The sequence below is a fragment of the Rattus norvegicus genome, chromosome 18 (assembly GCF_021556685.1).
Source record: "Rattus norvegicus strain SHRSP/BbbUtx chromosome 18, alternate assembly SHRSP_T2T, whole genome shotgun sequence".
NCBI lineage: Eukaryota > Metazoa > Chordata > Mammalia > Rodentia > Muridae > Rattus > Rattus norvegicus.
Window position 1 is genome coordinate 57013590 of NC_141551.1, and position 20974 is coordinate 57034563.

Genomic DNA, 20974 nt, shown 5'->3' on the forward strand with positions numbered 1-20974 from the left:
CCACAGTGTGGTGGTTCTCAGCCTTTCAACTCTGTGACCCTTCCATACAGTTCCTCATGTGGTCGTGACCCCTGCCCCCAACCATTAAAGTATTTTTCATTGCTACTTCATAACTGTTATGAATTGTGATCTAAGTATCTGTCTTTTCCCATGGTCTTAGACAACCCCTGTGAATCAGTGACCCACAGGTTGAGAACCATAACCTTACTTAATGTCCCCCTTCCTCCCAGGCTTTCTCTCTGCCTCTCTGGCCCAGCCAGAGTCATAGGCATTTCAGTTTGCTTCCTCAAATATTTCATGGCTGAGTGGAAGTGTCCTGCTGCCCCCTGGTGGTCACAATTCACACATAATTTCCATCTTATTCCATGTGAGTGAGTGTCTTGTCTGGGTATGTCTGTGTACCACTCGCCTGGTGCCCTCGGCAGTTAACAGGGGGTGTCATATTTCCTGGAACTAGAGTTACAGACAGTTGTAAGCCGGCATGTGGGTGCTGGCAATCAAACTCAGGTTCTATGCAAAAACAAGTGTCCTTAACTTCTGAGCCACCTTTCCAGATCCTCATTTGATTCTTAACCAAAAGGAAGGAAGGAGGGGGAAAGGGAGAGAGGGAGGCAGGGAGGAAGGCAGGGAGGGAGGAGGGAAGGAGGGAGGGAGGGAGGGAGGGAGGGAGAAAAGAAGAAAACAGATGTGTGGGCTGGGGATAAAGCTGACTGGTAAAGTGCTTGCTTAGCACACAAAAAGCCCTTAGTTCAATCTCCAGTACTGTTTAAAAAAATAAAAGCACAGGTCTGGACATGGTGGCACAAGCCTTTAATCCCAGTACGCCTTGAGTTCAAGGCCAGCCTGGTCTACATAGCAAACTCCAGGACTAATAGAGACTATCTAGTTTCAAAAAAAAAGAAAAAAAAGCCAGTCATGGTGGTGCATACCTTTAACCCCAGCACTCAGGAGGCAGAGGCAGGGGCAGGCAGATTTGACCAGCCTGGTTTACACAGTGAGGCCCAAGCCAGCCAGAACAATATAGTAAGGTCTTGTCTTAAAAATTAAAGAAAAATTAAGGAAAACAAAATACCAACCAACAAAGAGACTGATTTGTCTCAGCCAACTATTTCTGAGCAGGGCCTGCCCTGAAGTATGACTGATTGTGTCCAGTATCTATCGGAGAAATCTGGGTTTTCCCTCTATCTTCAGCAGTTTCCACTCACTTCTTGGCTAGGGATGGACTCTGTGCCCACTTCCCCTCCTCCGTGCTGGGATTCTGTCTGGCTTGAGCATGTCTAGGTCTTGTGCACACTGTCAAAGTCTCTGAGTTTGTGCGTACGCACTGTTCTGGACTGGGTTTCCTGAGGCCAAGCTTCCTCTCTCTCTTTTGCTTTTCCTAATCCTGCTCCTCTACGAGGTCCTGAATCTACACTCAGCTCTTTCAGTGAGCCTCCCACAACCACCTCAGCACTCTCGAATCCCCTCCTTGTCTAGGCCTGGTGCAAACATCTTCTATGGGGCCAATGGCACTGAGCCCTGCAGGGGCAAAAAGCTGCAGGACACTGGTCTGCCTCCAGACAGGAGGGGGTTCCATTAAGGTTTTGGTGTTTCTGCTCCTTCTATGGCATTTATCTTTGCAATACACCTTGGACACCTCTAACGTGAAGCTTATGACAGAGGCTTGGAAGGTTCTAGAAGGAAGCAGCACTCCCTGTGTTTGTAATGCGGTGTCATTGATGGGCACACAAGGCGCCTGGCCAGAGCCAGGTGATTTCCCAAAACTGTAGCCCTGAGCATTTCACTCCTCTCTCTCAACTCCTCCAGTGGCTCCCGTGCACAGTCTGAAGCCCTCTTTCTTGTGGGCTTGCTTAGCACATTTCTTAGTGCCTCTACCACACATTTCCCTCAGTTCTGTGATCTGCTGTCTCCTCTAGCTTTTGCATATGCCCTCCTGACCGCACAAGCTCAGGCACCCGTTAGGTCAAAGGTCATATATCACCTCTTTAAGGAAGCTTTCCTTGCTTGCCAAGCCGAGGTCAGAGGTCAACGCCTCTCTTGGGCTCCAGCCTGACACACTCACAGAAGTGAGTGCTGACTTGTCTGCCTCCCTGCCCAGATTGGGCGGGCTCAAAAATGGCATAGTTCATCTGTCTGACGTCTTGCTATATCCCCAGCATCTATGCCCAAATCTTGGAAGCCTCAAGGGTATACAGTAGTCACTCTAATAAACACATGAGCGAACAAGTTATCATTCTCAGATCTAGCGAGGATGGTGAATGGATGAAATACTAGCCAACAGCTGGAGTCATACTAAGTCCTTTATTGCCAGTGGTCACATCACGCTCATCACACGACTCAAGAATTCCCTCGTCTTCCCTTGGATAATACAATCGTCTCCCTGTATCCTAAACTACGTTGGGGCTCAAAGGGTTAAAGAGTTCCCACTTCACTTTGAGGATCAGGGGGTACCATATGAACCACCCTTCGACTCCTGGGAGTTCTGTTCCATTCTTAGGCAATTCTCGTTGTGAGCATGCACGTGACAGCCCAAGAGTGAAATAAATAAGACACAGTGCAATGGCTCTAGGCATTGGGGTAAAAAGGCACATTACACAGAGTCCCTGGGTGAAGATCCAGGCCATGCTCCATCTTCTCAGTATGCTTTCTCTCACTCTCCAGTGACTTTAATCTCACCCCCTGGTCTGAGAAGCTATAACCCACATGTACTGGACACATTTTTATTTCTCCTTCATGAGATAGCCTTGGTTCAAAGTATATTTCATTTTTTTTCTCCCTTATGCCTACAAGAACATTCAATTTCATTCAGGTCCCCTTTAACGGCACTTAATAAAGATATATTTTGGGACCTGACAGAACAGGCTGTCCTACTCCAAACTGCTTCCAAAGCTTCCTGCTTAGAGAGCCAGCGCAAAGCTCAGGTGGGGCATGACTTAACTTACCCTGTCCCAACTCTGACCAGGTCTAGCTGTTTACCTCTGCATGTCTAAGGCAGAGGTTCTTAACGTGGCTACCTGTGAGATTCACCTGGGTAGCTTCCTGAAGCCCAAGGCCATGATCGTGCCCAGATGAATGACATCAGCTCTCTCTGGGTGGGCTCCTGGTTTGCTGCCGTTTAGGGCAACCCAGGTAATTGCAGCAGCGAAGAGCCATGCTAAGAACTCCAAGCTAGAGTCTCAGCTTCACAACGAGCTGTGGAAGCTGCAGGTACAGCCTGCTTTGTCGTGTGTTTTGTCTATGCTTCCTGTTTTGATTAGAAGCCCGAGAAGGAAACGGACAGGAAACTGAGCTGAGAACGTCCTTCGAGAGAACCTGAGGTTGGGAAAGGAGCTGCGTAGCCTTGCTCTTGCATCATCCGGCATTGGTGCTTCAACAAGCCCAGAGGAGGCACATTACAGACCGTCTGACACAGGCGAGCTGCCTTTCTCAAGAGCCCTTCAGAAGCCAAAGTTAACAAACAGGCGCTTGAGTTGTAAAAACAGACGTAGTCTTGGAAACACTGAAATAGCCACCTGTTTTACTCTCTGTCTCTCAAGAGGGTCGATTCCAAATCTGTCAGTTGTACACAGGTCAGAGTGGATCACCCTTTTCACTGTCTTGGGATCTTCTGATGACTCTTGACCTAAAGCAACAGCCTAGGGACATTGCCCAGTAGTGACGACACCCAGCATGCCCCTGTGGGCCTGTCATCCAGAAACAAGGTCTGCTTTGAGGGGTTTCTGTTTCCAGATTTGAGAAATGACCTGCTCATCAAGTACCAGGCACTGGGACTTTGGCTACCTAGATTGTACCCATATGTCATGCGCCATGCAACAGCCAGCTATAGGCAATGGCTTTGTGTATGTCAAAGTCCCATGAGATTATATTGCCTAGTGATGTCATAACCTTGTTAGTTTGCACACTCCATGATGCTCACACAGAACAGAACCCCCTAACAATTGTCTATTGTTAATCCATGCTGACTGGGCCTGGAATCAGAGCCTGGGTTTAAGGAAAAGGACACCATTGGCCTGAACATGGGACGTGACAGGTAGCAACAGGACTGCTTTACTCTGCTAACCCACGCCAGGCAATGGCTGGGCCATCCTGACACCACTAACAGTCTTTGTGTTGGTGTCGCACATCCTGGTTGACAAGGGACCCTTGCACCTCCAGCCTCATGCCATCCCTACTGCTTCCCATGACTTAGTTTTGTTTTGTTTTTTTCCCTACGTGGAAAACTGCAATTGGGTCCTATGTCTTAGGCCTCACATCTACCCAACCTCAGCTCCTTACTGCCTCCAGGTCCTCAGAGGCAAAGCTAGGCCCCCTGTGTTCTCGTGGTTCTTCTACCCAGAGCCAGGAAACCACGCTATCCCTCACTTACCCGACTTGCCAGGCCAGTAGTCACCTATGTCACAAGTTCCTTTGTTTCCTACTCTGAAGAAAACACCAGTAGTTACCATTGCAATCAGCCTCTCACACCCACTAATTCACCCTCAAATTCCCCTCTTCCCTGGAACCACCTACAAGTTTGTACACACGTTCCAGACCTATGCAGAGACCACACCCATTCCCAGACACAGTAGACAATCTCCTCAGAACCTAGGCCCATGGCTTCCCCTTGAGCAGGACTCTCCACAGTTCACTGTTCACAATAACTCAGTGCAAGGCAGTAAGAAAGAAAAGATGACTGACGAGCCACGGTGTTTCCTGGCAACACTGTGGGAAGTGTACTACAGAGCCAAGCAGGCCTGGTCGTCTTCAGAGAGGCCCCACCTGCAACTAACACAGGCCACATTCATCCTAGACATGAAAGAGGTAAGAAGAGGTAGGGTGAGCTTCGAGCTGTGGCAAGCCTTAGCTAATCAGCTGTGGCCTAGAGATGGCTTCTTTATGCAGATCACAGTGGCACTGCCGAACCACCCACTGTGGCCTCCCACACCAGGCATTCTGTAAGGCCTAGTAATCACTTCCTGCTGCCTTCTGGGTGCCCTTCACGCCTCTCCCATTCCCACTGTGCTTTGCGCCATCCCCCCTAGGTCACACAGCTTTTAAGCCTCCGCCTTTCCTTAGGAATGGGGTTCCCAAGAGGTCATGCTAAGAGGGAAGATTCCAGCCCCAGGGAGTTGGACTCGGAGTCCTGGCCAGAAAGTTGGAAGGTACATATCCCCTCTGTCCGTTTGCTTCCACCAGGCTCCATTCTGGGTTCCCCTTCTTGTCTTGGGCTTCCAGGATGGTCACAGGCTGGCCTGCCTGTAGACTCAACTCGTGGGTGCTCCTGGCCACAAAAGGGTACACGGCCACCACCTGAAACACATGGGTGTGACACAGAAATGGTCAGGGAGCAGACAACCAAACTCCATCCAACGAGGGCGTCATCCTGTGTCCCCACCACGTTCACATGTAGTCTAGTCTCTTCTGCTGGACACATCACTTCCCAGGCACATTCTCGGCACTAAAGATGCTAGGCCTGCTAGCACTGTGGCTAGTAATTACTGTTCTGACACTTTGCTAGGCTCTGGTTTTTACTATAATTCCATTCTGTATTTGCCCTGTTAGTATTCCGTCTAAGCTCCACCCCCACAGTTACCTAGCAACAGCCAGGTATGCCTAACACTATAAAATGGGCTGCTTGCCCCCTCCTCATCCTCTTGCTCTCTTCCCCATTCGTCCCTTCTTTCACCATTCTCTCCCCCCTCCCTCTCCACATGCTCATGGCTCTACTCTTCTACTTTTCTTCTCTCTCTCCTCTCTCTTTCTTCTTCTCCTTCTCCTCCTCCTCTTCTTCTCCCTCCCTCCCTTCCCCCCTCCTCCCCCTCCTTCCCTCCCATAAATCATGATTTCAAGAACATGTGCAGTCTATGCTCCCCACTGCTCTTATAGGGAAGAATGACACCCTCTTCAAGGGCACAGGGTCTATCTGGGCCTGGCCCTGCAGACTGCAGCAGGAGCGGCTCACTATGTCCTGCCCTCTCTAGTCCCACAGGTTCTGGCCTCATCGGTTCCTCCTTGGACCCTCACAGATCACTGGGCCTCTGCGTGTGCTGTCTGTGCTTTCTGAGAACTCACCCCAGGTACCAAGCTGGACCCCCTTGATCTAGTTTACTCCTAGTCCTCCTTCCTATGTAAGGAGAAAGCGTTCCTCTTTAGAAAGCCTCTCTATTCCTAGAACTCTGGACCTTACCACAGCAGGGACAGTTGCATTTGCTCACACATTCACGCCGCTAATCTAATCACTTCTAATCTAATCTAGTCCCAGGCAGTAAGCTTGAGGAGGACCATGACCTCCTGTTCATCACTCTGACTCCCGTTTAGTACCATACCTGGCAAATACAGAGTGAATGGAGGACTTCCACTTATCCTGCTGATAGGGGGGATGTTGGATTAACTCCCTGGTGTTCCTGTGGAAGCCCCAACCCTGGCCATGATAAGAACTAATCACTGGTCACTGCCTGGCCTCACAAGGAGGTGGGCCCTCCGATAAAGGAGCACATGCTTCAACACTAGAGGAAAATCCAAGCCCTCGGCCCTCCTCCAGACTTACCTGGCTCATGGTCGGGACAGTGGGGACAGAGGGTTGGGTGGGCTCTGGGGTTGGAAGCCAGTAGTCTTCAGGCATCCCTGTCTGGCGTCTGGGCTCCTTCTCACTGGGATTGATAGGGTGATATAGCTGAAGTTTTCCAGCTGGCACGTATCCCCGGTGTCCTAGGAAACGTACAGAAGGTTCCATTGATGCTAGCCAGACTCCTATCCTTTTTCTGTGGTGGCAAAGCCAGTAAATGTGAGTGTTGCAAGCATGGTTTCCCAGCATTAAAGAGTCAGAACGAGGTCATCCAGAACCTGCACTTTCCCTCCCACCACCCCATTCCCTATCGCTGTCCCTAGCTGCTGCTTGCTCCCCACCCAGGCACAGAGGCTCCCCACTGGGTCAGTCCATGAGATCTGATAACATCCGACAGAGGAAGTCCATCCCTGGGCTGGTGTGACAACTGTTTCCCCTTGGTGGCACTACTGCTCACGTCCCTCTAGTGGCTGCCCAGAGCAAGGCCACTTCCCCAGCTTTCCTCAGGACCAGGACTGCCTTCCACTGCTGATGCTGTCCTTCCGGGCTCCTTCTCACCAGCCAGCACCCACCCCATGCTGCCCAACTGCTGTCCTCATGAATGACCACCATCTCCCGCTTCCCAGGTGGTCTTCACACCAATCTGAGGTCGGTCTGTGACACTGTTGCTGCCTGTTTGATGCTGGCACAACTGAGCTCAGGGAAGCTCCATGCCTCCCCTCCATCACCCCATCAGGAACCCCAAAGCCTCCCTCTTCATGGTCCTCATACTATTTCCCCACAGATGTGTTTTCAGAGGGTACCCGTTTCTATTTTTCTTTTCATTATTATTATTTTAGACAAGGTCTCAGTGTATAGTCCCCAGGCCTCTCTACATAGCTAGGGCAAGTCTCAAACTTGCGGTCATTCTCCTGCCTCTACCTTCCTAAGGCTGGGGTTATAGGCATGCACCATCACACATGACTCTACCTCATTTTCAAAAGCTGGCTTGGTTTTAAAGCTCGACCTTGTGCCATACAGTGATAGCGACGCCATTGTGAGCTTACGGACTAGTGGCAGGGCTCGCCTTTATCTAATTTACACATGAACCCCAGACCTCAGTGACACGTCCCAAGTCCGTGGCCGTTAGAGATCTACTGTCAAAGTCATAAATCAGATTCTGGGAGTGTGGCTGGGGTGCAAGCATCCCTTCTCAGCACGCATCTGCATCTTCCAGAGTCCTATTCAAGTTCCTTCCACACAACGTATCACTCAATAGTGTGTAAGTTCTTCTAAGGCTTGCCCTGCTTGCACAGCACCCAGGTCCTAGATGAGGAAGGCTACATTGGACCTTAATTTAGACATTTTATGCACCTCTGAATTACTGAAAGCTGACTGAGCTCCTGCATCTGTCAATGACTTCATCCTTCCTGAATTTGCACAGTCAGATTGGCACACAAGGGCATCCATGCCTAGAAGCTGGCTTTCCCAAAAGGAGAAGAAAGGGTCATGGGGGCCCACATACCCCCTGTGTCTACCAGCCAGCGACTGTTGTTGCCTTTGGTGTCCTTGTTTTGTAGAAGGGCCACGATTTGGCCCCGAGGCAGTGTCAGGTCCAGGGTCCCAGTGCCATTGATGTTGCTTGTCACCTGGTATATCTTCCCAGGGCCATATCTGGTGAGGAGAGATTGCATCTGGTGTTCAGACCCTGGAAGGAGTGGCTGAGAGAGCAGAGACAGACATTGTAGCTTAAGTATCAAGGTTGTGCCAACACGAGCTGAGAGCTGGGAATCTTATCCAGCCCTGCCTCTGTCACCGAAGACTCCATTCTGATGGTGACAACCATGCCCTCTAGTGCATGGCTGGCTCTTAGCTTCCAATGACATTTTAGAGGAAATTTTCAACGGATTCAAGTATAAATACATGTCAGTTATAGAACTCATAGGATGTAGCCCTAAATTCTATGCATAGCCCGGAGCTAAGGCATTCCACAGGAAATGTCTTATCTAGGTCTTTGAACCATGCCTTGCTATGGGCTTCATGATGCACCAGGCCTTAGCCATCGGGAATCCTCAGAGGCTAACACAGGACCAGCACTAGCTCCTGGCACTCCTATGGATGAAGGACAGCTAGCTGTGACTCTGGGAATTTCCACTACACATGAACTGGACACCTACTGTGTGCAAAGCACTGGAGCATACGTCATCCACTAGTGCAGCTGGGCTTTATTCAGATAGAAATTGCCATCTAGCTGGGGAGAGAGATTTGGGAGAGAGTCTATCCCCAAACTGCCTGGCATTTCCTATGTTTTCCCATTCACTGTTTTCAGCCAAAGTATTATCCAGAAGGAGTTCAGGTATGACCGCCCCCTTCCATAAAACCAAGGGGAAACCAAATGTGTAAATGCATAGTTTACCACATTCTCCACTTAAGCTGGGTGTGCCCATGTTGTATTTACTGCACTGTATTATGGTTATTTGGAGATGTTGGGTACGGGAGAGGTAGAGGTCTGTCAGGGACACCTGCAAAGACTCTTGCCCTAGTACTGATGAAGAGTCCAAATTAAGAATCAGGATGCACATTGTTAATCCTCATACTTGGGAGGAAGAGGCAGGCAGATCTCTGTGAGTTCAAGTCCAGCCTGCTCTACATGATGAGTTCCTCGACAGCCAGGGCTGCATAAAGAGACCCTGTCTCAAAAAAAAATTAAATAAAATCCAGTACTGGGCTGGAGATGTAGCTCAGTGGCAAAATACTAGTCAGTGTGTACAAGGCCTGTGTGTGATGTGCAACCCCAGCATTAGAGGAAGAGAATGAAATCGAGCAGATGGATGTTTGCAGGCTGAACACAGAGGTGGAAGTTTTCTGGGAAGAGTTTTCCTGGGGAGGTGGAGAGATGGCTCAGCAGTGCCTGCTCTTACAGAGGACCTGGGTTTGGTGCTAGCACCCATATGGCAGCTCACAACCACCTGTGGCTCCACTTCCATGAGCCCTCTCTTCACAACTCGAAGTTGTCTCCGGCTAAATAAGCCCCAGCTAAGTAGCAAGTTCAAGGCCAACTTGAGGTATAAAAAAAAAAAATCTATCTCAAACACACACACACCACACACACACACACACACACCACACACACACACACACACACAGAGAGAGAGAGAGAGAGAGAGAGAGAGAGAGAGAGAGAGAGAGAGAGAGAGAGAGAGAGCTAAAAGACAGGCTGTCCAGGTATGCTGCTCAAGTGGATTGGGAGATAGCTTTTCTCTCCCCTCAACCCCATCCGTGTGTGTGTGTGTGTGTGTGTGTGTGTGTGTGTGTGTGTGTGTGTGTGTGTGTTGGAATACAGGGTTTTGTTTGTTCACAGAAAAGAAGGAGAGAGGAATAAGAAATGTTTCTGTGAGTAACAGAAAAGAAATAGAGAAAGGCGTAAAGGAAGCTGCAGCACACGGCAGGAAAGCGGCTTGTCATGGCAGGGAGGGACGCCTACCTGCGAGGTGGAGGGTGGAAGCACTTTCTCAAAGCTCTCCCGAAAGTGGCGGAGCTGGCTACTGCTCTGGCCTAGCGTGTCCTCCAGCAGCTTCTGGAAGTCCGGCTCGGAGACGTGGCGATGAGGCAGCTGGGGGGGGGGGGGGGGGAGATGCTGTCAGCAGAGCCTCTCCAGGAGAAGGGACCACAGGGTGCTTGGGTACTCACCCTCTGGACCCAGACAACTGCTTTTGCCTGCTTGCCTGCCTGCCCACCATCCCCATTTCTGTGAAAACATCTCTCCACAGGGGTAGAGGACCACCGCCATCATGACCCCCATTACCTACTGTGATTACATCAAGGGAAATTAATGCGCTTAGGCCAGGCCCCTTCTGTCAGATGCAGTGTGCAAGGGCTCAGAACACCCGTGTTGCCCTTCCTTCAGATCCCCAAGGGTAAATGTGCAGACCTGGTGATTCCCTGTTGTGGTTTGCCTTGGAGTTCTCTCTGAATTTGTAAAATAAAGGCAAGAGCTCAAGATTTGGGCAGAGGGAGGAGTCTGGGAGCGAGAGGGGAGGAGTCAGGAGAGGGGAGGAGTCAGGAGGGGGAGGAGTCAGGAGAGGAGAAAGGAAAGAAGCGTGGGAGAAGGAGAAGCTGGAGACCTGGCAAATAAAAGGTGCAAGGGATGAGGGATTTGGGAGCTAGGAATAGGACAGTGTAGGGTGGATCTGCCCAATCTAGACGCTAGATTGTTTTCATATTAATTGAGTTGCATTTTCTTTGTACCGGCTGATTCGGGTTGGAGAGGAAACTGCAACAATTCCCTATCTTCCACACACAGAAACAACCTGCCAGAAAACCAGCCCAGACAGGGAGAAAACCAGGCAGGAGATTGGGAGAGAGTCATGACACTATATGTCTACAAGTGGGTGTGACCCCTGACCTCTCTTAGGGTCAGGCCCTTCTGCTCTTCTCTGTGTTCCAACCACTTTGGCATGGGCTTGTATAGCTTGTGAGTACTGAGCTCTCCCATGAGGTCCCTACCCTGTTAAGACTCTCCCGCAGTCTCAGCAGACAGCTCAAGAGTGAATGAGACCCCACAGCCAACAGACATGTCCAGCCCTCTGGGTGATAGCCAGACTCATCTATGACCCAGAGCCTTGCTCCTGGGCTGGCTGCAGAGAGAAGACAGTTTTTTGCCACGCAGGCCTTGAGTCACAGGACTGAGGCCAGGTGAATGACACACAAGAGGGGTTTGGCAGCAATCCTAGGCCATATCCATAGCCACCCATAGCACAGGACCAATCAGGAGACACTCCCTTGCTTCCCCATCACCACCGCCACACATGCACTGTCTATGTCTGTAGACCTCCCGCTCTGGCATCCTCAGCCCCTCTGTGCAAACATCAGACTAGCAGAGAAAGGAGAAATTGGAAGAAAACAAAAGGGTTATCCAATCAGATTCACTCTTCTTTTTGTACAGCGCTGGGTCTATTTCAACTTCACACTTCATAAGTATGTCCGAGGCAGGGCCCAGTAGTGAGTAGTAAGACATCCAAAGGAGGAACCACTTCGATCTCTGGCCCCCACCCCCGACTGAGGGAAAACATAGCTTCCCACCACTCCAGCAGAAGGCAGGTTCTAGTAAGCACCAAGCAGCCAAGTGTTAGGATACACATTACTAAGTTCTGCAGGTATACAGAGGGCGAGGAGCGGGTAGCCTCCACGCCTCCAGAGCAGCAAGAATTCTGGGAGCTTCCTGGAAAGACTGGCTCATCTGTCACTGGGTGGTAGGCATCAAGAGAGGCCTGGGGGACAGTTGAGGTGTTTCCAGGTGATGGTCAAGCGACGTGTTGGAGGGAGGGACAAGCCGCAGCAGCAGAGTGGGACCGTGGGTTGGAAAGTTGGCAGGGGTGGGGAAGTCAGGAGATAGGATGTGGTGGATAAAGGAGAGTGGGGTTGGAGGGAGTCAGATGACGGCAGGGAAACACAGAAGGCAATGCTGGGATGAAGAGCATGGAAATGGGTCCCAAGGCCTGACTCATGAGCCATTCAGCTCTGACGCTGCCGCTGCAGAGCCAGATGTGGAACTGCCGCCTGTTCCCTCCCGTACCAACCCAGACTTCTAAATTCTCCACCGCCAAGTGCGCAAGTGCGCGTGGTGGTCCGTGTAGAGCTCTTTGGAATCTAATTATGCCTTTGGCTGGTGGTCCCTTTTGAGAGGCTCTGGATCACTGCGTTCAAAGCTCAGTTACTGCACAGTCAGGGGTCAAAACCACCTGTCCTCTCCACAACTTTGCACAAGCTATTTTACCTCTCTCTGGGTCTCGGCTTCTTTGTTATTGAGGGGACCCCACACTGAGTGGGACACTGCCTGGAAAGGTCCCCAAACAGCTAGACAGGAAACAGCTGCTAGCGGTTCTGGTGGTGATCCCAGCTGGACAGACACATCTACTCCTGACTAGACAGGAAAGATACCTGTCTCTGTCACCATCTCGCCCTACTCTCCAGGGAGAGTTTGCTGCTATTTTTTCCACAACAGCATCCTTTGCTCTTGAGTCCCAGGATGACCTAGGGTGGCCTAGAGTCCGGTCTGGCCTCTGCCTCCACTAGAGAAGGAGAAAAGGCATGAGAGACTTCTCGGGGGTCTCCGCTGAGTTCTGAGTCCCAGCAGCCTGTGCCATCCACATTATCTTTATTTCTGCCCTGACAACAGCTTGGGCCTTGCCTGACTATGTGTTCCACAACAACTTTAGCTCCAGGGGCCTTACCAGGGCCATGCTGCTCTCTGCCCTTCGCAGCACTTGGTCTGCAAGGTCTCTCTGGAGGACCACAAATGTGCGCAGAATCTGGCCCAGCCACTGCATGACGAGGTGGTTAAACTGTGGGAGCTCAGCCACTATCAAGGAGTTGAGTGCCTGGTACGTGTGCCGGGCCGCCTCTTCCTCATAGGTCACACTGCCCACATCCAACAGTTTTTCTTCTACTCTCTCGAAGTCCAGGAGTTTGTCCAGACGTTTCTTGATCAAGTTCTGAGGGCCAACCAGGGCTCTGGCCAGACTGCACAATGGTTGCCACACCAGGCCTGTTAACCGCTGCTTCTGTAGGGAGAGGGGAGTGTGGGAACTGGGATAGGGGGTGACAGAGGGTGGAGGCTGGGGGAGGTTCTAGGCCCCATCCATTGACAAGCTGTGACTTAGTGTATCCTCACCCCCTGCTGCCTAACCTGAATTGCAGTTCATACAGGGTCGTGACTGAACAAGATTTGACAACCGTAAACATTTTCCGAACGTATGCTGACCCAAAATAAATTCTGTAATGTGTATTTATGTGAAGTGATGGTCTCAGCATTGATGATTACGCCATCAAAATGCTCATCAACCCCAAAACCCTTTAAAGATGTTCTGTGTCCAGAGCTCTGAATATCCATATCAAATATTCAGCCAAGATTTTACTCATGTAAAAATAACAGCACACCACCACACTGGGGCATAGATGTGCTTTTACCTTTTTTTTTTTTTTTTTTTTGGTTCTTTTTTTCGGAGCTGGGGACCGAACCCAGGGCCTTGCGCTTCCTAGGTAAGCACTCTACCACTGAGCTAAATCCCCAGCCCCACTTTTACCTTTAATATATGGTCAAATTATATGTATTTTAAAGAATCGTTTAAAAATACTCCTTTATGATTTATTATCAGTAAATCTGTATACCTATTAAATATACTTATATATCTAGGTCACATAAAAGTTCCTCAGGTAATGCGGTTGATGTGGAAAAAGCTTCAGAACCCTGCTCCAATTTCACTGAGCCTTGGGCTTGTAGTTTGGAAAGGGGGTGATATGTAGTGTCCTCAGAGGGCAGCCCGGGGAAGGTTCTCGACTCCTGGTACTTCTTGCTATTGTTATTACGTAAAGAGCTTGAAACAGATTTTTGTATAGAATGATACTTCGGGACCCAGACTCCATTTGTGTAGATGACCCAAGAGATGGAGCTCTCTGGGCCTCGAGCTCCCATTAGCAGAATGGGGCTATTAATAGTGCCTCATCCGAAAGCGTGTGCTGAGGGGTAAATGAGGTCACAAATGGAAAAGGCGGGCACGGCGCCTGGTACAGGGTGAGGCTCGCTGCACATCAGTTGGGCTATTTTTATCAGGAATTGCAGGAATAGCGCTCCCTCCCCTAGTGGATGTGACAATTGTGTAAGTGCCTGACTTCTAAATATTACTTAGAATCGCTCCACCACCTGCCCGTCAGAGGAAGGGGGAGGAGATATCCCACTCACAAACTGCAGGAAGGCCTGGAGCTGAAGGTCCCTCGCTAGGCTGCAGTACTGTTCCGCAGCTCCCCCAGGGATATCCAGGTTCCGCTCGTGTGGCCGGAAGCAGAGGAAAGCCTGAGTCCAGGGTCAACACAGATAGGTGGTTAGGTCCCACCATGACCATCTTACGGCTAACCCCCAATTCGGCAGACCTCCCAAGCAGTTCTCCAGGGCCTCCACATACCTCCCCACAGCTAGCAAGCACATACGCCATCTGTCCCTATTCAACCTGGGGGATTAGAAGAGGCTTGTTGAGCTGAGGTCCTTATCTCTTCACCCCTTTGGGGCTTGTGAGCACCACACTTATCTGTGTGCCACCTTGGTGAATCCTTTTGCCATGTGCATGCTCTACGGATTCGATTCGTGTTTTTCTGTAAGCCAATGGACTGCTCCCATTCAAATCAATGTATGAAAAAGAAAAGGCCAGGGGCTGGAGAGAGTGGTTAAGAGTACTTGCTGTTCTTGCAGAGGACCTGGGTTTGGTTCTTAGCACCCATACGGCAACTCACAACCATCTGTTAATTCCAGTTCCAAAGGATTGTTGACACTGACCCATGAGAACTCTAATGGGAGGAGGAGCTGCCTCTAGCCCCCAGTTTTGTGGCTACAGACTGTAATGTGTTTGTCAGTACCCCCGGCTCACACCCCATCCCAGCATCCCTGCAGCGGGTACCAGGGTAGCTCGTGGGCCTGGCCTTTGGACTATGCGGGGCGCTCACCTCCAGATTATCCATGTAAGCTGCCACATTGCTCTTCAGCTCTGTCACGCACAGAGACACCCACTGGAATCTCTCCTCCAAGTCATCAAATTCCTTGTCTTCTGTCTGTTAAGTAAAGTCATACATGCAAGGGTCGGACGATCCACATGGGGGCAGTGTGTAACTGGTTTCTCTGCCTTAGAAACTCACCGGGGACAATCTCTCCATAGATTTGGGAAAGACAAGAAGAGCTGGTTCATCCAGCTCTACGACTGAGTGGGGCGGTTAAGAAACAGTATAAACTGTACGTGGTGGCCCAGGACTGAAGCCCAGACCCTGGGTCATGGAGGCAGGAGGATTATGAGGACAGCATAGCAAGGACTTGTCTCGAAAGCGAACAGCAGTGATGTTGGGTAGTTCTGCATTCATATCATGGAAACAGACACTGGAGTATGTTTGAGTCCTGGCTCACTTGCTGCCCAGCCGTGTGGCAGACCCTTCATCCTCTGGTAGCCTCTGTTTCCTTGTGTGAAGATTGAGGTAAGAATATCTACTTAGTCCTGTGGCTTAAATGCTACTGCTTTGGAAGAGGCACTCAACCTGAGCCTCAACGGGGAACTGTTCAGACTGGTGCCCTGCCTAAGCTCAGAGCCTGACTCCTCTATAAGCAACGTGAGCCCCATTACTGGTGCTTGAGAATCAGGTGCTGTGTCTCTCTGTGGTCCCTCACTCTCAGCTTCAGCTACCTAGATTTCTGAAGGTACCTCCCCCTGTTTTCATGGCAGTATCTCCCCCACCGGAACTCAGGCTCACCCTGGGTACGAGCCCCGCCTCCTGCTTCAGCAGCTGGCTCAGCCTGGTGGTCTTCTTGGAAAGAGTATGGGTGTTGATGCGGGCCAGCCGCTCCCGAAGGCTCAGCTGCTCCACTTTGGTATACTTTAAGGCTGTGGTGACACAGAAGAAAAGGGCACTGTGGGTGACAAAAGTAGACCCAGGAGGCAAACAGCCCCATCTTCTCCCGACTTGGCACTCTGCTCCACCAAGTTACACCAGGCAGGATGGTAAGTCCTGCAGGGAATCCCAGTACTCAGATCCTCTTTGTCCCAGGTATGATTCCTGGCTGGAAAGCATTCGGCCTGCAGTATTTTAATAGGTCACTGCTCCTTGGGGTCTCTGGGTTTTGGGGTTTTTGTTTGTTTGGTTGGTTTGGTTTGGTTTTGGTTTTTGTCTATAAAATGAGGACTTCATCCTGCTGGCTTGCTGGGAGGAATCACCTAAGACAGCATGTGTGAAGGGACTTTCCCAGAAAGTTTTAGCAAGGTCTACCAAACACATATTTCCCTCTCTGGGCTCAGTACCTCTGCCCTCTGCCTCCTGTCCAGCTGGATAAAGAAACAAGCACTGGAGAAACCTCAAAGACCCCCAGTCTAAGTCTGAGAGGCTCTCTGTTTCTTACAGCCCAGTGACTGGATATGTAACCACACTGAGTGCATATGACTGCAAACTGTATATACTCTGTTTACCCAGTGGGAAGTGGAACTAACAGGGCTGGCGTTAGGGGTTGTAAGGATCAAATAAAATATTGAAGGGAAAAGAGCATAGCAGAATTAGCCTTCAAACAACATATATTGACCACCACTCTGTCTGTTGGACACTGTTTATGTGGGCAGAAGTATCACACTCTGCCCCACAGATATTTATGAATTTGAGGTAATTGTCTTAAAAGTAATCATGAAGGTTGGGGAGACAGAGAGAAGAGCACTGGCTGTTCTTCCAGAGGACCTGGGTTTGGTTCCCAGCACATAGATGGTGGCTCACAACCACCTGTAACTCTAGTTCCAAAGGATTGGACACCTTCTTTTGCCCTCCATGGCAAGTATACAGTACACAGATATGCATGTAGGCAAAACACCCATGTACACAAAATAAAAACAAATACTTTCAGCCAGGTGGTGGTGGCACATGCCCTTAATCCCAGCACTCAGGAGGCAGAAGCAGGAGAATCTCAGTGAGATTGAGCCAGCTTGGTTTACAGAGTGAGTTTCAGGATAGCCAGAGCTACACAGAGAAAACCCTGTCTCAAAATAAATAAATAAATAAATAAATAAATAAATAAATAAATAAATAAATAAATCTTTCTAAAAAGTAAACATCAGCTAAATTCTTGGTCTCGTGCTCATGGTGGACAATTGAGATTCTTGATGCATGGATACTGCTTCTGTTCACAACCATTCCTACTACAGCAACCTAAGTGGTGAATGCATCCAGCCACACACACACACCTCTTTCGCTCCCAGCGGTGATAGGGATTAAACCATTTTAATTATAGATGAGCCTCTCTCGGGGTGAGGTTTTGGCTCTAGGAATGCTGTCCCTGATGCACCCCTAAGCATCCCTTACCCACTTCCTTGCGCATCTTGTACTCGTTGATATTGCTGTTCACATCCTGGAGGGCAGAGGTGGCTCTCTGAAGGACAGGGTGGGCACTGGCATCCGCAGGTGTGTTCTCCAGGATTTTCTGCAGCAGGAGGGGGTACTTGGTAATCCTCTGCAGAGGGATTACAAGTAAGAAACTGAGACCCGAAGGTCCAGCTTGTGGCCTAAGGGAGAAGGTTGCTATTAGGCAGGTAGAAACCATCCTTTAGGGGACCAGGGGGTGGGGGTGGGGGTCTAGGGAAGTGGTCCAGCTCTGTCATTTAGCTCAGTGTGTGATATCAGGCAGTGTAGTGTACTCTCTCCCTGTCATCTTTTCTGTAACTTAGGGAATCTAGATGTTAGGCAGACAGAGCCGTTCCTGGGCCTCGATTCCTCATCTATTCAAAGTCCAGTGCTTGATTGGCCCTATTCACCCTCTCCGGAGTAAGCATGGCTGACCATATGCTCTTCCTTGACAGGTGTTACTCAGTAGGACACACAGCCCCTCTGTCCAGTGTCTGCTCATTCCATGGGCTATTCTCTCTGCCTGATGCTAGCTAAAGCCTATTCCTCCACATGTCCCCTTGGTGGCCTCATGTGGTCCTGTAGTATCTTCTCTCCAGGGCGTCAGAATCACGTGCTGAACTGCACTCAGTTGTGATGTCACCTCTCCAGTCAGATAATGGTGCAAGACCCAGAGGTTACTCACTTGATAGTTTACTTAACAACAAAATAGGCTATTGCTTAAAAAAAGGTTTGAGGGCCAGTGAGATGGCTCAGCAGAGAAGGGGACTTGCCACGAAGCCTGAGGACCTGCCTCTGAAGCTCACGTGGTACAAGGATACTACAAGCTGTCTTCTGACCTCCACAGACACAGGCACACACATCCACACACTGAATAGTTAAATGAGTGTAAAATTTCACAGGAACATAACGTTTAGAGTATATGGGGAAAGTAACAACTACCTTTAAGTAGTGTAGCATAAAAATAGATAAGAAGATATTGATGTGTTAACTCTCATATCAGGTGGTAGGTAGGAGATTATCCATCATGTCATCCAAGTTTCCTGTAGGATTGGAATTTTTATCAGGAGAAAAATTTAATGCTTTATTTATTTAATTTTATGTGCATTGATTGGTGTTTGCCTGAATGTATGTCTGGGTGTATGTGCGTGAGGGTGTCTGATACCCTGGAACTGCAATCACAGTTGTAAGCTGCCCTATGAATCCTGGGAATTGAACCTGGGTCCTCTGGAACAGTAGTCAATGCTCTTAAGCACTGAGGCAGGTCAAGGGCCACTGGGGAGAGGCTCCAGCAGCAGGCTTTCTTTAGTGAGTCTCAGATTCTGAGAGGTGTATAGAATTCTAACCCCTCACACATCTCAGTGTGCCTCCTACAAGATTCACAAGTGCTCCTGGGTCCAGCCTTCAGGGCCCTGTAACAGAGCCGGAAGTCCTTCCTAAGGAAAAAAATCTTCAGACGAAATGTTCAGGAAAAAAAACAGCTCAGAGGCTAAGAAAAGACATAGCAGGTGGGAGCCCCAGCGGGCAACGGGTGGACTTCACCTGCGCGTCGTCCATCTGCTCTCCCTAAGGCTGTCCTGAGCTCAGACAACTGTGGGCGGGTATTTTGGGAACTCCATTCTTGGCTGACATTCCATAGGAAAGAGCCAGCTGCCTCCCAGAGACAACTGCCACCATAGCACAAACCAGAGGCCTAGGGGTCCTTAAAGAGATGACTGCATTTTTTTAATGTCACCAAGGAACCAGTGCAGAATGGTGGACACCGCTCACATTTGTAAGCTTTCTTAAAATAACACGGAGGAAAACCTATGCGGCACCTCCTATAGGTAATAGGAATGGAAGGATAACACAGAAGGCTGGGGGAGTGCGACAGGAGACGGCTTCTTACATTCTCTCTTGAGTGTCACCTTGGACAGTTGAGCAATATTTTGAAATACACAAATCTTTTGCTCCACCAACCCCAGCCTAGACATCTACGCACAGAAATCTTGGTTCAAGGAAACAAGGGTAGAGGTAAGTTGTTCGGCAACTCCATGAGTGCACATGCGCGCACGCATGCGCACACACAGAGTCCACCAATAGAAGAATAAGGAAGTAGAATCTGGGAGCAAGCTCTATGCTGCCCTGACAGGAGCACGGCAGAATTGCTCACACTGTCGTGAGACAGTATTCGCAGCTACAATTAAATAAAAGTTCTAGAATAGCGTAGGAGTCTCTTTAAAAACAACACCACCTCCTGCCTGCTTCTCCTCCGTATCTTTCTGTCTGTGGCTAAATAGAAGAAAATTAAACAGAGAACGGGGATCCCTCGGGGAGACCCAACAGAGAATGCTTGAGTAGAATTTGAATATTACTTTCATATTTAAACCAAACACAATTAGCTGATAAAGGAAAACGGTTGTTTGCCTTCTCCAAACACTGCTGCGTCCAGCCCTCTAAAACGTTGGTTTCCAGGGCTGGTCCACCTCTGTCTGCTAAGGCTCCTTTCGCACACCACTCTGTAAAAGCTCCTTCCTAATACCGAGTTTCCTGTCCAGCCTTCGTTTCTGTCTTAAAGGGCAGACTACCCTGACAGCTAATCCACACAAAGGTAAAGTCAGTCAGTATCCGTTCTGAGACCACGGTCTTACTTTTCTACTGCTGCAATGGAACACCCTAGTCAAGGCAACTTACAAAATTTTAAAAAGAATTTAATTTGGGGCTTACAGTTTTAGAGTACTACCGTCCATGGTGGTAGAACAAAGGCATGGGAGCAGGAATAGCCTGAGAGCTCACATCTTGATCCACAAGTTGGAACGAGTGAGAGAGAAGGAGGGGAGAAAGAGAGAGAGACAGATGCAGAGATACAGAGACAGAGACACAGAGTCAGATGCAGAGACACAGAGACAGAGAGACAGCTAACTGGGAAGAACAGTATCCTGCATACAGACCTGTGTTACAGAGACTAGCTCGGGTCTCACGTGTCCCTCTGAACACCCAGAGCCTGAACAGGGTCTCAAAACTACTGTGGTTCCAAGAGCCAAAATACTTCTATGCCTCTCAGAATCCGTCCAATCACATGTCACACCACTGGCTTTTATGCACCACCTTTTATACATGAGACTCAGGCTACTCACAAGGACGTCACCCATTCTCACTTCCCGGCCTCTCAGGTGGGTGAGCCATCATGAGTCATGGTTAGCCCCTCATACGCAGGAAGCCAGGACTGCCTCCCCTGTGGGTTGTGGCCCTTGGGTACACACACCCTCTACTCCTTCATCTTCTTGTACTTCTTAAGCAGAGCAGCTTTGGGATTTTTCTTTCCTGACCTCCATACTTACTTACCATATATAGAGGCAGGCTAATTTTAGAGTGCTTCCTCGCAGCTTCTGGAGCGCTGGTGCCCGAGTGCACACAGAAACCCTCATCGTTAGAAAATGCCCTCCTTTTCCTTCTCTTTCTCATTAGAGTTGGCATTATACTGACTTTCCCTAGTTCATGTATAGGTAGGCCCCATTTTCCAGGATTTATTGCAGGATAATAAATACATTTAATACT

General features: G+C 49.6%; 1 protein-coding gene across 8 annotated transcripts in view; it reads right to left on the reverse strand.

Moving 5' to 3' along the window:
• Nucleotides 1–2282: 2282 nt before the first annotated feature.
• Nucleotides 2283–20974, reverse strand: part of Arhgef37 (Rho guanine nucleotide exchange factor 37) — a 43043-nt gene continuing 24351 nt past the window's right edge. For 5 of the 8 annotated variants that reach the window (XM_087592815.1, XM_087592812.1, XM_087592813.1 and 2 more), the window contains 9 exon segments: nucleotides 17399–17598; nucleotides 15812–15942; nucleotides 15020–15124; nucleotides 14265–14375; nucleotides 12757–13086; nucleotides 10008–10136; nucleotides 8049–8244; nucleotides 6527–6687; nucleotides 2283–5289 (listed from right to left, as the gene is read on the reverse strand). In XM_087592815.1, coding sequence (XP_087448941.1) covers nucleotides 5080–5289; nucleotides 6527–6687; nucleotides 8049–8244; nucleotides 10008–10136; nucleotides 12757–13086; nucleotides 14265–14375; nucleotides 15020–15124; nucleotides 15812–15942; nucleotides 17399–17598 — 1573 coding nt within the window. In that variant the 3' untranslated portion in view covers nucleotides 2283–5079. 8 annotated transcript variants of the gene reach the window in all.